This window comes from Salvelinus namaycush, chromosome 30 (assembly GCF_016432855.1).
Source record: "Salvelinus namaycush isolate Seneca chromosome 30, SaNama_1.0, whole genome shotgun sequence".
NCBI classification, from domain to species: domain Eukaryota; kingdom Metazoa; phylum Chordata; class Actinopteri; order Salmoniformes; family Salmonidae; genus Salvelinus; species Salvelinus namaycush.
In genome coordinates, this window is record NC_052336.1 from 12463317 (window position 1) to 12479725 (window position 16409).

The 16409-nt window shown below is 43.8% G+C and overlaps 1 protein-coding gene across 2 annotated transcripts in view; it reads right to left on the reverse strand.

Annotated features, from left to right (window-relative positions):
* Positions 1-1430: 1430 nt before the first annotated feature.
* Positions 1431-16409, reverse strand: part of lgr4 (leucine-rich repeat containing G protein-coupled receptor 4) — a 28001-nt gene continuing 13022 nt past the window's right edge. For both annotated transcript variants that reach the window (XM_038969270.1, XM_038969269.1), the window contains 15 exons: positions 13287-13358; positions 11358-11573; positions 9671-9742; positions 9012-9080; positions 7905-7976; positions 7195-7266; positions 6469-6537; positions 6218-6289; positions 6044-6109; positions 5846-5917; positions 5566-5637; positions 5292-5417; positions 5027-5124; positions 4859-4912; positions 1431-4761 (listed from right to left, as the gene is read on the reverse strand). In XM_038969270.1, coding sequence (XP_038825198.1) covers positions 3413-4761; positions 4859-4912; positions 5027-5124; positions 5292-5417; positions 5566-5637; positions 5846-5917; positions 6044-6109; positions 6218-6289; positions 6469-6537; positions 7195-7266; positions 7905-7976; positions 9012-9080; positions 9671-9742; positions 11358-11573; positions 13287-13358 — 2551 coding nt within the window. In that variant the 3' untranslated portion in view covers positions 1431-3412. The remainder of the gene's footprint in view (positions 4762-4858; positions 4913-5026; positions 5125-5291; positions 5418-5565; positions 5638-5845; positions 5918-6043; positions 6110-6217; positions 6290-6468; positions 6538-7194; positions 7267-7904; positions 7977-9011; positions 9081-9670; positions 9743-11357; positions 11574-13286; positions 13359-16409) is intronic.

Consider the following 16409-nt stretch of genomic DNA (forward strand, 5'->3'; position numbering starts at 1 on the left):
ACGAGCCACCCCCAGGTGGTGTGGGTAGGTAACAACATCTCCACCCCGATGATCCTCAACACTGGGGCCCCACAAGGGTGCATTCTCAGCCCTCTCCTGTACTCCCTGTTCACCCATGACTGCGTGGCCATGCACGCCTCCAACTCAATCATCAAGTTTGCAGACGACACTACAGTGGTAGGCTTGATTACCAACAACGACGAGACGGCCTGCAGAGAGGAGGTGAGGGCCCTCGGAGTGTTGTGTCAGGAAAATAACCTCACACTCAATGACAACAAAACAAAGGAGATGATCGTGGACTTCAGGAAACAGCAGAGGGAGCAGCCCCCTATCCACATTGACGGGACAGTAGTGGAGAGGGTGGAAAGTTAAGTTCCTCGGCGTAAACATCACGGACAAACTGAAATGGTCCACCCACACAGACAGCGTGGTGAAGAAGGAGCAGCAGCGCCTCTTCAACCTCAGGAGGCTGAAGAAATTCGGCTTGTCACCAAAAACAAACTTTTACAGATGCACAATCGAGAGCATCCTGTCGGGCTGTATCACTGCCTGGTACAGCAACTGCTCCGCCCACAACCATAAGGCTCTCCAGAGGGTAGTGAGGTCTGCACAACGCATCACCGGGGGCAACCTGCCCTCCAGGACACCTACACCACCCGATGTCACAGGAAGGCCAAAAAGATCATCAAGGACAACATCCACCCGAGCCAATGCCTGTTCACCCCGCTATCATCCAGAAGGCGAGGTCAGTACAGGTGCATCAAAGCGGGGACCGAGAGACTGAAAAACAGCTTCTATCTCAAGGCCATCAGACTGTTAAACAGCCATCACTAACATTGAGTGGCTGCTGCCAACATACTGACTCAACTCTAGCCACTTTAATAATGGAAAAATGTATGTAATAAATGTATCACTAGCCACTTTAAACAATGCTATGAACAAACTATGCCGTTCGGCCATCACTCATTCATATATTTTCATGTACATATTCTTATTAATTCCTTTACACTTGTGTGTATAAGTTAGTTGTTGCGAAATTGTTAGGTTAGATTACTTGTTAGATATGACTGCATGGTCGGAACAAGAAGCACAAGCATTTCGCTACACTCGCATTAACATCTGCTAACCATGTGTATGTGACAAATAAAATTTGATTTGAAACTCAGCCAGAGGAGCCAATTGGGAGAGGTGCCAGTGCCCTGGTGCCCTGTGGGACATTTATAGCCTTGACAATTTCAACAGCACCCTTGAGTGGCACTATGGTCAGTCAGTCAGACAGAACCTAACACTGTAGGCAAAGAAAAACACTGACATTCCTGACAAGGTCGAAATCAGACCAACTCAACTGTGTGTCACTGTGGGGCAAATAAATTATAAGAATGAGTGAGAGTTTGTGTGTCAGAAATCTTGTACATAAAGCATTGTACATAAAGCATGGTTTTATATAATTTGGTTTACAAAAATCACAGTATACAGTACATACTGTACATTCCTCCCACTAAAAGCATGAATTAAATTCAGTGACGCTGTACAACGATGTATTTACAAACAAAGCCTATAGTTCAAACCAAAATATCAATAGCATAAGAACACACACCGTACAAAGCACTGCTGGTAGCCACTAAAGTTGAAGAGGTAGCTTCCGTGGTTAGTCAATCCATCCCATTCTTGATTATTGGTTTTTCTATCAAAAATAATTGAAATATGGATAAACAGACAGCAATACACACCGATTTGGAATTTGCATGTACGGGCTTCAAACATCTCCAATACAATCTGGACAGTTGGTTGGGGTCAAAACATTGACAAATCCATACAAAAATAAGAAAATTTGTGATATAATTTCAAAAGCCAATGAGCTTCATAATATGGACACATTAACAAAATGTTGAGGGAGTCTAGGCTTCCCTACATTGCCTAATTTCCTGAGCGCTCGCATGAATTACACATGTAGATACAGGCTCCTAGGGTGTGGTGTGGTGCAGGCCCCATACGCAAAGTCATGCTCGTGCACATCAAACAGATATTCCCCTACAGTCAAACCTGATCCAATAAAATGTTTCATAGTGAACATTATATGTTGTTATTATATCATAATATACACCATGATATCCATTACACTGGCTACACTGCTGAGCTGTGGGATTGTGTGCATCTTGATCATAATTAATGGGTTGTGAGCACCAATTATATCCATTTTAAGAGAAGAAAATATATATATATATTTTACTATAATGCGATCTGTCTCAGAGAACAATCCAGAAATGAAGGCCTTTGTGTGGCATCAGCATTCAGCGCCAGAGGCTTAGCTTGCACTTGGTACATGCTGCATTCACCTTTCAAAGCCAACCTCCTGACACCTGAAATAACCTTGTCCTTGGCCCAGACATTCTGCTCCTCTTTAAGCAATAAATTAGAACGATCCTGGGGGTAAAGCACAGTTCAACGAAATGATTTTCAGTCCAAGAGACAAAACAAAGTCATAAAACTCTCCTCAACAACCTGGGAAGACTGTTGTTAAAACAGTGCTCTCTTCCATTCCCACGTGACATCCAAGATGTTATCACTCATAGTGAGGAAGAATTGTTGACACTTATTGTCAAAGATAATAAACATTTAAGTCATTGTCTTGTACTCGTGAGGAATGAATACAGGGCATGTGAAGTTACATGAACAGATTCAGACTGGAGATTCAGTTGGCTCACATTGGGAGGGCTGAAAATGCAGCTTTCAGATTATATTTAACACATTGTCAGTACCCCTTCATTTAAAGCCGCTGCCATACAATTCTCCTTTCAGTTACTTTACATTCTCATATGAAAACCAACCCTAGAATGAGGATTATGATTACATTTGCTAACTATACAAATGAATAGCGATTATGGCAAGGCATTAAAATCGACAGACCAGGGAATGACAAGATATAAACACAATATACATATAACACAAAGAAAACTACAAAAGGATGGCACATAAATCCTTGCCTTAGCAAGAGACGTGACAGATGAATTCAGGCTTGTAACATCTTGATAATGAGTTCGCTTTAAACCAAGAAGCAGGCACTGGTGGAAAGGTTTCCTCTTTTGTTACATATTTGACAGCCAGTTTGGTGTTATCACACACAGGAATCAGTTGTAAATCCTGAAGGGCAAAACAAGAGTTGACCAAAAGTCTCAGGTCTCAAAGAAGTCTCATTTAATGCCAGATTCCCTTTTTGTGGCGGTTGAGTCTGGTTCACACAGTGATTAAAGAAGTGCTTCCTGAATGATTTGTGTGCAGGGACCCTGCACATGTTTTGTTGTGTATCACAAACCTTTCTTTTTGTTATAGTGTCCAACACACACACACAAACAAACACAGATGCACACACACACACACACACACACACACACACACACAGCTGAAGAGTTTCTCAGTCTTTGATGCGAGGTATGTTGTATGCGTAGTGGACCAGAGGGAGCCCTCGGCTCTGGCAGAAGCAGGCTCGTCCACAGGCCTGCACCTGGTCGGAACTGTCGGACACAAACGAGTCCCCCTCGTCAGCGTACTCTGACTGGGCAGGGAGGGTGCCGCTGTCTGCCCAGTAGCCCTCCGTACGCTGGCCCGCTGCCGCACCAGCCGAGAGGGTAGGGCAGCTGTGGGACTTCACCAAGTGTCTGCAGACTGATGATGAGGAGGAAGAGGTCCTGGCGTGTAGAGCCGCCTCGCAGCGCTCACACATGCCTGTTTCCCCACAGAGCTGGGAGTACACCCCACAGTCATAGCCCAGCCGTGTGGAGGAGTCCCCGTCCCCATCCACAACCCCAGAGCCCCCTGCACACTGCCCAGCCTTCACCCCCCGGGCCACAGCTCCATGGCCCCGCAGCCGCAGCCAGTCCTCCCGGAAGGCGGGGCTGAAGAAAACATAGAGCACGGGGTTAAGGCATGCCGGTAGGGGGAAGAAGATGAGCGTGATGGACTTGGCGATCTCAGGGCCCCCTGCGGTGCCAGACCTGGCCAGTAGAGGGGCGAAGGAGAAGGCTGCAACAGGGCAGAAGAAGATGCAGTTGGTGAATATGAGCCATGCCACGTGGCGTACGGCCCCTGCCTGCTCCTGGTCTGCCAGCTCCACCCTGCCCAAGCCACAGTACAGCTGGGTGTACACTGCTGCTGTGAACAGGTAGGCCAGAGCGTTGAGCAGCACCAGGGCCACAGTGACCCCCAGTGCAGGGCCCTCACCGCCAGAGAAGGGTAAACAGAGAGGGGAGGCTGAAGGGTCGTTGGTACTGAAGAGGGGCAGGCAGGCTGCTGCTGCCGCCAGGAGTCCCAGTAGAGCAGCCGCCAGGGCGAAGCATCTGTCCCCGAACCCCCTGTCGCTGCTCCTCCTGGGTGAGATGGCCTTCCCCAGGAGCCCTCTCACCGCCACGCTGCGCTCCACAGCCGCCAGGGGCAACAGCAGCACCGCCCACTCTGAGGAGAACACCGCCAGGGCCCCTGTTGCCCGGCAGCCCACCCCCGTCTCCCACCAGACCCCAAACTCAGCGAAGGAGCCCCAGGTGGCAGCATCCAGGACAGTGAGCACCCCCACATAGACCCCAGTGAGCAGGTTGGTGAGGGCCAGGAGGCCAACCAGCAGCCGGGCAGGGGAGAGGGCCAAGGCCCGGCGGGAGAAGGTGGCTGCCAGCACCAGAGTGTTGAAGATCAAGGCCACCAGGCAGATGAACCACACAGTCAGACGGATCATCCAGCTGCCCAGGAGGTGCTCACAGGGCTTGAAGGCTCCTGGAGGAGAGAGACAGAGTCAGCCTTCAGTTAGTAAGAGATGTGATGATGTACACAATTCAATGCTGTAGATGACAATAAAGTGACTGTGGTTTACCTGGAGAGGGAGAGCAGTGCATTACCATCGATATCCTCTCTACATCTTCTCCACCTAGAACAAAGATTAATTAGCTAATCAATTTCAATATACTTTTTACCCCTCTGAATAATACTTTTTTTTATGTCAAGAGTGGTCTAATGACCAATCATGACCGACATATTTTACCTGTAACCTTCTTGATGTCCTCCTCATCAGTGGAAGTTGTTGAAGAATCACATCCCACAAATGCACAGCACTGGTAAGCATAGGGAACTGATACTGACCTGTAGACCACAATAGGACCATTATCATTCAAAGTGTTGCATGACCTCAACCTCACAGTTGGACTTAAGTTTAGTTACTGTAAGTGAATTGGGTTTGGCACTACAGTGAGTTCACATCTAGTTCAGGACAATGTGAGGTCATTTGGATGAATTACTAGGATTCTGACCTGAGTTTGGGGAGGCTCTTTGCAGTAAATACATTTTTCATCTGCAGGTTTCCTGTGAGTTTCAGTTGGTTCAAGGAACTCAGTCCAGTTGTTGGAATGCTGGTCAGCGAGTTTAAACTCAGGTCTCTGAAACAAACAGGACATATTAGCATACATACATTCCTGAAACACACTACTAGCATATGTACACATATGTTTAAACAGTAAAGTATTTGTTATCATGACTTGTATGAGAACGGATTTAGTTTTTACCACAGTACAGTGTCCTACTCACAGGTTTGTTAGCGCCGTCAAATAGAGGAAAGCATCTCTGTGGATGGTTTTCATTTCATTTCTACTCAGGTCCCTGCAGGAAAGAAAATGACTTAATGATGTGTTCAGAATCAGGGCAGCAAATTAAGCATGCTTTTTTAAATTAGCCTCTGGCATGAGCTAGTGAAAGCAGAACTAAGTTACTTTCCAATGAGATCTACTTAGGCCCTTCACCTTTAAGCCTCAAGGTACTATAGGCTGCAAGTGTGTGTATGTACGCGCGTGTGTATGTGTGTACTCACAGCAAGCGCAGGGCAGACAGACCCTGGAATGTGTCCCTGTCGATTTGCTGGATGTGGTTGTGCTGCAGGCTTCTATAATTAGGACAGAACACAGAATATACACTCAGAAAAAGATAGAAGATGGGGGTCATCTTGAATGTAATGTTTAAAAATGTGTTTGTGCTCTTGCTCACATTCCCAACAATATACCTTACTCACATTTCCTGCAGCTTTAGACAGCCCTGGAAGGAAGGCAGCTCCTCAATCTCATTGTAGGACAGGTCTCTGATGGGCAAAAGGATGAAATAATGTAATCTGGAATGTCACCAGCATTTATGTGAAATAGATTAATAAAGTAGGATAAGGGTGAAAGGTGAGGTTGGGGATGCTTACAGAGTCCGCAGCACCTTGAGATCCTCACAGAGCTCAACCGGTATGGCGGCAATCTTTGTGCCTGTCAAAGTACTGAGAAAGAAACACTGATTTAATTACCACTGACAAACGGTCTAACTTAACCTCAAACAAGGCAGAAAAAAAATCTAATCACTAACAATCTGACTAACACGAACACATTCATTCTAACATTGTTGGTCAGTGTCAGTTGTGTATGTTGATGTAAAGCGTCTGCTGTATTGTGTACTCACAGACTCTCCAGGTTGTTAGTCCCAGTGAGACAGGGAAAATCCTGCATCATACTGGCTCCATGTAGCATCCTGAAACACATACCTCACAGGGTTAGAACACAAACAGGTATGACAGACCAGAGACTAACTTTAGTCGGAATAACTGTCCACTCGTAACATTAGATCATGGTATGAAATAAGCACCTGAGCACCAGCGATATCCAGTGTATTGTATCACATGGTGATTTCATACACTGTTATTGTAAAGCAGTTGCTGCTGGAAGTGGTGTTGGAGGGCCAGTAGGAGGCACTCTTTCCTCTGGTCTAAAAAATATCCCAATGCCCCAGGGCAGTGATTGGGGACACTGCCCTGTGTAGAGTGCCGTCTTTCGGATGGGACGTTAAACGGGTGCCCTGACTCTCTGAGGTCATTAAAGATCCCATGGCACTTGTCGTAAGAGTAGGGGTGTTAACCCCGGTGTCCTGGCTAAATTCCCAATCGGGCCCTCAAACCATCACGGTCACCTAATAATCCCCAGTTTACAATTGGCTCATTCATCCCCCTCCTCTCCCCTGTAACTATTCCCCAGGTCGTTGCTGTAAATGAGAACGTGTTCTCAGTCAACTTACCTGGTAAAATAACAGATAAATAAAAAATAAAACAATTTCAGAGATCCTTACCACACTATGAATACAATGTTCAGAGTACCAGACTTGGTTTTCTAACAGATATGGACAGAGACTTACAGAGAGTGCAGGTCAGACAGGTTCTGGAAGGCTGAAGTTCCCACAAAGGACAGGGGGTTGTCATACAGGTGGCTGGGGAGGATAAGAGAAGAGGACACACTGACAGTAAACTCATTTACTATGCGAGAATGGCACCATCTTCTGGACAAGTATCTTCTAGGGCCCATGGTCAGTCACTATATTACCTGCTTGGTGCCATCAGTCAGTCACTATATTACCAGCTTGCTGCTTTCAGTCAGTCACTATATTACCAGCTTGGTGCTGTCAGTCAGTCACTATATTACCAGCTTGGTGCTGTCAGTCAGTCACTATATTACCAGCTTGGTGCTGTCAGTCAGTCAGTCAGTCAGTCACTATATGACAAGCTTGGTGCTGTCAGTCAGTCACTGAGACAGTTATGTGTGTAAATATGATAAACTGTACATACTAGTAGAGTGTTTCCCAACTCCAGTCTTGGACTACCCCCAACAGTACACATATTTTGTAGCCCCGGACAAGCAGACCTGATTCAACTGGTCAACTAATCATCAAGCACTCAATGAGTTGAATCAGGTGAGTTTGTCTGGAGCTACAACCAAAATGTGTGCAGTTGGAGGTACTGGAGGACTGGAGTTGGGGAACACTGTGCTAGTACATGAATGTGTGAAGGCTTAATGTTCTATTCTATAGTATTTGTTGACAGTAGGACTGCCTTTGAAGTATGGTCTTACATGGTGCGGAGCAAAGGGTTCTTGTGGAAGGCTCCCTCAGGTATGGCTGCTATGTCGTTGCTGTGAAATCCACTGGAGGAAAATGAAAATATATACAGTGAAACAATTATTCTAACCACACTCTTTGGGATGAAGGTGGAATATTAAATATGCAACGATACAGTTGCAACAGCTGAACAAGATACAAATTGTGATTAGGAAAAGTGAGAGGTCCAAATTAAGTAAACTGTTATAGTTGCCAATATGTAAATGACCACTAATTCTGTACGCATGTGTGCTACAGCTTCCTGATTTCTGCACTTAATGTGGCTAATTCCAGTTTTCACCATTAGATGGCATCTTTCAATCTAATGTGTGTCAATTATTTGCCTGAAGGTTTTATTGCTAATTAATCTATACTGCTGTCATAAAACATGGTAAATTCCATATCTGTTCAATATTGTTTTTCCATCAGAAATATGAAAGGACACCATCTAGAGAACAGTTGTGACTGTCCACATGAAACGCTGTGAAGTCATGATCTATTGTTCAAGATGTCCCAGTGACACTGTAAAAACAAAGGCCAGGTAATGTACCTAAGGTGCCTGCGTCTTTTATCTAGTAGACATGTCTCTTATATCCATCACAAGTTCAAGGGATCAAGAAACCATTGTACAGGAACATTAAGACAGCCTCTCTCTCTACTACAGCTCTGACAGACAGGAGAGGAGAGCAACAAAGGTAAGGAATACAGATAGAGGAGTGTATTCTTGGGGGCACTATTCAGACCCCATCATTAATCTCTCAGCTCCCCCTGCCAAGGTTCACAGTTCCACATCAACAGCTCACATTTCTACAAAAACACTGCAGCCTGCACGCAACCACAGTTACACTGGAGAAAATACAAGGGGTCTCCTCTTTTTGCAGAAAATGATATCACCTCTAGGCCACATGTCACTTACTGACTAAACAACCTAATCACTCAAAGTTGACATCTCAGATTTAAAAAATCTCAAAAGGGGAATCTGTGTACGCATGTGCATCCCTGTGTGTCGGTGTTGGCATGTGTGTGCTTCCATTTGTGACTATGTGTGTGTGTGCATGTGTTTGTCATGGGACAGTACTCACAGCTCCTTCAGTTTGGGCAGTGCCTGGATTGCTTCTGGGAAGGTCATCAGGTTGTTGAAGTTAAGATCCCTGAGGGGCCAAAAGGAGCAGGGAGTTTCATAATCATTACACCACACACCACAGCACACTCAATCATACTGTAACCATCCACTAGCAGTGCTGTGCAAACATACGGTCACCTTAACGATAGTAAAATATTGATCTTCCAGTTTCAGGCAATACACTATAAAATAGCCAAGCGTACTATAGTTCCTATGACAGACTGGAGTGCTCACATATAAGGTAGGCTCCTATAGTAAGTAAGACAATTATCTTTATGCTTTATCAGTGTCAACGTTGTGAGTGAGTGTGACACCGCAAAAATAATTGTAACAGCCATGGTACGTCTAATATGGCTGCTGTTAAACCATAGGTCAGAATGTCTCTGTCCTCTCCGGACTAAAGATGTTGTGTCACTGTTCAGGCTGGCGACGCAGGAGGAAGCGAACAATGGGAGGGTAGTGCAGATAGCCATCATGGACTCCGCTCCATTTATCCTGGAGCAATTACAGGAGGAAGTGGACACACTGACGTCCCGGCTGCTCTGAGTGTGTGTGGGTGTGTGGGGGGATGAGTGGCTCATACACACTGTTAATGAGTTTGTATTCAAATGTACTTACAGCGTCTCTAGGTTCTCTAGCCCCGTGAAGCAGCTCTCCCCAATCTCCTTAATTCTGTTATTATGCAGATGCCTGGAAGATAAAGGATATATTTATATTCCATTCCCGGCTCAAATTAGACTTTACTGTTGCAGACGAGCCAAAAGGGACATTGAACAACAGAAGGAACATGTATTGGATATCTAGTATGTGTGATTGAATATGCAGGGAGGTCTTAATAGGAGTCCGTCTGGGTTATTTATTATATATATATATTTTACCCCTTTTTCTCCCCAATTTCGTGGTATCCAATTGGTAGTTAGTCTTGTCTCATCGCTGCAACTCCCGTACGGACTCGGAAGAGGTGAAGGTCGAGAGCCGTGCGTCCTCCAAAACACGATCCAACCAAGTCGCACTACTTCTTGACACAATGCCCACTTAACCTGGAAGCCAGCCGCACCAAGGTCTCGGAGGAAACACCGTACACCTGGCGACCGTGTCAGCGTGCACTGCAGCCGGCCCGCCACAGGAATCGCTAGTGCGCGATAGGACAAGGACATCCCTGCCGGCCAAACCCTCCCCTAACCCGGGCGACGCTGGGCCAATTGTACACGGGTCTCCCGGTCGCGGCCGGCTGCGACAGAGCCTGGACTCGAACCCAGAATCTCTAGTGGCACAGCTAACACTGCGATGCACTGTCTTAGACTACTGCTCCACTCGAGAGGTCACCCGTCTGGATTTTTAAGCAGGATATAATATAGCAATTCTTATTGACATACAACACACATAAAACAAAAATGCTCAATCTGCCACATGGCATCCCATCCTTTGTGGATGAACAACGCAGCACTTTTCACATCTCCCACAGTCCCTGCCTGATAGTAAGACCCAATTCAATCTATTCATAAGGTAAATGTCCTCTGCAGCTATCACCAGAGACCACAGTGATTGGTAAGTCAGGTATCATTGTGAGTGCTGGTGTGTCGAAGCCTGATGGATTCAAGGTATTTTCTGCCTGTTTATTCTTGCCAGCCACTAGGGACACAGCTCTGTCCTTTTTCCCTCCAACTGGGACCTGCAGCAATAGCATTTTTCTTGTGCGCGCGCGTGTATGTGTGCGCGTGTGCATGCGTGTGTTTGTAGGGGCATTCCACAGTAAGTGATGGCTTCATACAGTATGCTGATGTATTTAACTGAGAATTTTATTTGACTTGGAGTGGAATGGATTTGAACATCTGCAATGTTTGAATGGTAGAGAAGTGTAATCTGAGGGTTTGTTCCTTTGACACTTTGTTTAAAAATATTTAAATAATCTTACATGTAACTGTCTTTCATTATAAAAGTGGAGATTGTTCTATTACCCATGATTCCTACATTTTCTTCTTCTTCCAACAGATGTAAATCTCCAATGTCTGTGCTACATCTGAATCTACAGTATACTACCAATGAGTTGAACCCCCCAAACTCTCCCCTATGGGAAGGAGCACAGAACAGATCCAGAACAGCACCAAGATCAGACATGGGTTTAAATACTATCTTGAGTTTACTGAGCTTGCCTGGCACAATGGAACCAATAGAATAATCACAAGGAGTCCAAACCCTGCCCCTCTTGCACTCCAGAGAGACTAGAGCAAACGCTAAATGTATTTGAAAGATTTCAAATAGTATTTGAACCCAGGTCTGGAATAAATAGATCTGCAGCACTCACAGCACCACCAGACTGGAGAGGTTGGCAAAGGCATTGTTGGGGATGTGGGTGATGCGGTTGAGTGCCAGGGTGAGAGCCTGCAGGTTAGCCTGGTGTCTCATGGGGCCCACTGGGACCTCAGTCAGGCTGTTGTCATCCAGCCAGAGGTGGCGGAGCTGCTGCAGGCCCTCAAAGCTATCCTCAGGCACCGTCGTGATGTGGTTGGCATCCAGACGTCTGCAGAGGGAGGGGGGGAAAGAGATTTTAGAAACCTTTATCTTACTAGTTATGTCACACCAATGTGTGAATCCTGTCATACATTCACCACCATTAACATTCTCACGTTGAGGACATTTCATATTGATACAGCACATAACAGAGAGAGAGAGAGAGAGAGAGAGAGAGAATCAAGGGCCATGTAAGGAATGGTATTTATGAGGTATTTCTATTGCCTCAGTAGAAAAACATTAACACTACGGTCTTCCATTTTTAACAGCTTTCCATTGCCCTTAATCTTATCAACTGCAAATATTTTAATGAGCCATTGGATAACCTACTACATTATAACGTATGTATAGTAAGTATGATGTTACTATACAAATTGGAATTTCATTACTCTTATAAATATTCTGCATTTATTTCTAACTATTTAGACTGCTCCGGTGAGGACTACAAACAAAAGGTTTTAAATAGCTTTGTTCTACAATCAAGGTTTCTACTAGTTTTGTAATTGGCTGGTGCTGCACATTCTGTTCCTCATTCATGAAACGTGCTCCTTAATGTGGTATCACAACGTTCACTCTCTCCCTCGCAACAAAAGCTCTATCCCTTTGTAATTCCGCTCTTCCCTTCACAGACTCCCTCTAAGTTCCACTCTCCTCTTCCCTAGCTCTCTTTCCACCTCCATGACTCCATATCTCTCTCTCCCTCTAAATTCCCTACGAGTCTGTGTTGGAAGCAGAAAGGCACGATGATTGACATCTAACTCTCAAAGGCATTATACAAACCCAGCTAGGCTCTGCCAAAACATATTACTTCAGCTACAGACCTTAACCCCTAAGAGAGAAAAGACTTGTGCAAAAAAAAGAGAAGGAAAAAAGAGAGGGAAAACATGGGACTGAGGGAAAGGATCTGGAGAGGTGATAAATGGCAGAAAGCTGGATTTTCAGCACGTCCCGGACCAGGCTTCCAGCTGGATCTCATCCTACACTATTCACAGTCAGAGTCAAAAGAGGCACAGGGAAACAAAGATGGAGTAATGCTCAGTCACAGTCCCTCAGAGAGTGACATGCAGTAGTCACAGAGAGTCACTAAGTTAAAGTCAAAGGAAAGAGACGCTGGGGATTTGGAAACCAGTGCAGGGCTCTACGCGGACTATTTTTACAAGGAGCACATGTGTGCGCCTAAGTTGAAAAATGTAGGCGGACACAAAAGACATTTAGGAGCACAATGAAAAATATGAGGTATTAAAGCTAGAATCCTTAATTTTTCTAGGCATACGGATACCTGAATGAAAATTCCAGGTCACACAGCAATAATTAAAAGTGCTGCACTGTAGAGCCCTGCAGTGTCTAGGAAACATAACAACCCACACACATCCCTTTCAAACCCATACAGGCAAAAAGCAACCACATAAATAAATAGATGATGTCTCACTGTTGGTAAATGTAACGTGGTGGGGGGGTAAAGACAGCATGGTAACCAGATGGTTATGTGTGAGCTGTGTAAAGGTTAGTGCAATGATGCAGGCCAGTCTAGAGGAAGCTAATAGGTCAATTGGATTGTAGAGTGAATGCTTCCCATTGTAAATGTCATGATTATGCTTGCGATGTCCATGAGTTTTGCCATTTCAAGTCTCTAAAAGGTGTGTGTGTGTGTGTGTGTGTGTGTGTGTGTGTGTGTGTGTACAGTCATGTAATTCCAGATGGATGAAGAGATAGGGGGACTCACAGAGACTGTAGAGAGTAGAGGTTCTTTATAGCTGTACTTGGAACAGTCTTCAGCTGGTTATTCTGCAACATCCTGAGGGAGAGAACACAGTTTTATAACCTGAACTGTGGTCGCACCAACATGCCTCCTCATTACAATTTCTGCACAACCAAATCAAATCAAATTTCATTGGTCACATACATATATTTAGCAGATGTTATTGCGGGTGTAGCGAAATGCTTGTGTTCCTAGCTCCAACAGTGCAGTAATATCTAACAATTCACAACAACACACAAATCTAAAAGTAAAAGAATGGATTTAAGAAATATATTAACATTAGGACGAGCAATGTCAGAGTGGCATTGACTAAAATACAGTAGAATAGAATACAGTATATACATATGAAATGAGTAAAGCAGTATGTAAACATTATTAAAGTGACTAGTGTTCAATTATTAAAGTGACCAGTGATTCAATGTCTATTTATATAGGGCAGCAGCGTTTAACGGGCAGGGTTGAGTAACCAGGTGGTAGCTGGCTAGTGATGCAACCAGCAGTCACGTGGTGCGTATGAGAATGAGAATATCAGCTCTGTATTGAGTTAAAGTGTGAACACAGTATGAAAATGTATGCACTCACTACTGTAAGTCGCTCTAGATAAGAGCTTCTGCTAATTGACTAAAATGTAATGTAAAATGAACACAAAAGGATTACAAAGTGTTACAGCCTCTCAACCTCTTATGTCTACAAAGGGTCAAAATCATTGACTCTAACTAGCACCTCAGGCTTTGTTTCATACGCTTGTGTATGGGTTCGGGGTGAAGTAGAGTGTACAGAATGCATTACAGTATACTTCACTGTGGGGAGGATGTGTGTGTCTGAGCACACACGTTTGTGTCTGCATGCATATCCCATATGAAAAAATACTAGTGTATACTATGGTAGGAATAGTATAGTATTCACTCACTGTAGTGTTTTTGCAGACTTACCCACTGTATTGTTTTTGCAGTCTGAAGTAGAGGTCGACCGATTAATCGGGGCCGATTTCAAGTTTTCATAACAATCGGAAATCGGTATTTTTGGGCGCCGTTTTTTTTTTTTTTACACCTTTATTTAACTAGGCAAGTCAGTTAAGACCACATTCTTATTTTCAATGACGGCCTAGGAACGAGGCTGAACGACAGATTTTTAACATTGTCAGCTCGGGGGATCCAATCTTGCAACCTTACAGTTAACTAGTCCAATGCTCTAACACTGATTACATTGCACTCCACGAGGAGCCTGCAATAAGCTAAGGTAAATTGCTAGCTAGCATTAAACTTATCTTATAAAAAACAATCAATCAATGACTGTCATTGCTCCAATGTGTACTTAACCATAAACATCAATGCCTTTCTTAAAATCAATACACAAGTATATATTTTTAAACCTGTATATTTAGCTCAAATAAATCCAGGTTAGCAGGCAATATTAACCAGGTGAAATTGTGTCATTTCTCTTGCGTTCATTGCACGCAGAGTCCGGGTATATGCAACAGTTTGGGCCGCCTGGCTCTTTGCGAACTAATTTGCCAGAATTTTACGTAATTATACATAACATTGAAGGTTGTGCAATGTAACAGGAATATTTAGACTCATGGATGCCACCCGTTAGATAAAATACGGAACGGAATAAACATTTTGTTTTCGAGGTGATAGTTTTCGGATTAGTCAAAGGTATATGGTTTAGAGAGAAATAGTCGACGCGTTATAATTCCTGTAATAACTTGCGGCTGAACTTGAAAGGGGTTCCTTCGTTATTTTACCGTTCATGTCTTCCATAGAGAATGTCTTGATCTACTTCAAATAAGGTCTGTGTTTCGTGCAGGCTTAAACCGCCTCGACGTTTTGATACCCATGTAAATCTCACTAGGATAAGGTAACGTTTGTCAACATATTTTCATAAATCCACTCTACAAAAAAAATGATCTTCGCTTATATTTAGCCAATATTGATCAGAGTTACCTTGTCCTATGGATATCTACACAGTTATAAAATTGGCACGGTGGTGTAAGCCTACACGAAACACAGACCTTATTTTAAGTGAATCTAAAAATATCCTACGGAATAAATGAAGGAACCGCTTTTCAGATTTTGCTAGAAGGTGTCATGGGAATTATGACTCGCACTTTGGTCGTCAATTCTTACCATGCCCATTATTAAAATAGGATTTCCTGCATATAGAAATTACAGTTTTTGTTTTCAACATTCATCACAGGTAACTTAAACTCTATTTTTATTCAAACAGTTGAGAGTATTTGTCTCCTAAGCAGACTCTTCAGTATCATTGTCACTTCAGAGCTGTGTGTGTGTGTGTGTGTGTGTGTGTGTGTGTGTGTGTATTTATGTATTATATTAAGTTAAAATAAAAGTGTTCATTGTTCATTCAGTATTGTTGCAATTGTCATTATTACAAAAATGTGTGTGTGTGTATGAAATATATATATATATTTTTATATAAAATCGGCCGATTAATCGGTATCGGCTTTTTTTTGTCCTCCAATAATCGGTATCGGAGTTGAAAAATCATAATCGGTCGACCTCTAGTCTGAAGTCTGCAAAAACACTACATTGAATACTGTAGTATTTACGGTTTACTGTAGTATAAATACTGTAGTAAAAAACAGTAGTTTATACTATAAAATTGCTGTAGTGTTTTTGCGGTCATTACTGTAGTATTTACTCTCTCTTTGACAAAACATACTGGACAAATACTAAAAGAGCAAATTTGCCATAACCTGTAGGTAGGTAGGACTGGGGTCTGAGCGGAATGTTCAGAGCTTCTGCTCTTTTCTATAACCATAGGGAACATAATACACAAAGCATTACGAACACCTTCTTAATATTGAGTTGCACCCCCTTTTGCCCTCAGAACAGACTCGAGGCATGGACTCTACAAGGTGTCAAAAGTGTTCCACAGGGATGCTGACTCCAATGCGTCTCACAGTTGTGTCAAGTTGGCTGGATGTCCTTCGAGTGAGTGGTGGACCATTCTTGATATACACTGGAAAAACTGTTGACCGTGAAAAACCCAGCAACATTGCAGTTCTTGACACACCCAAGCCGGTGCTCCTGGCACCTACTACCATAACTAGTTCAAAATTCA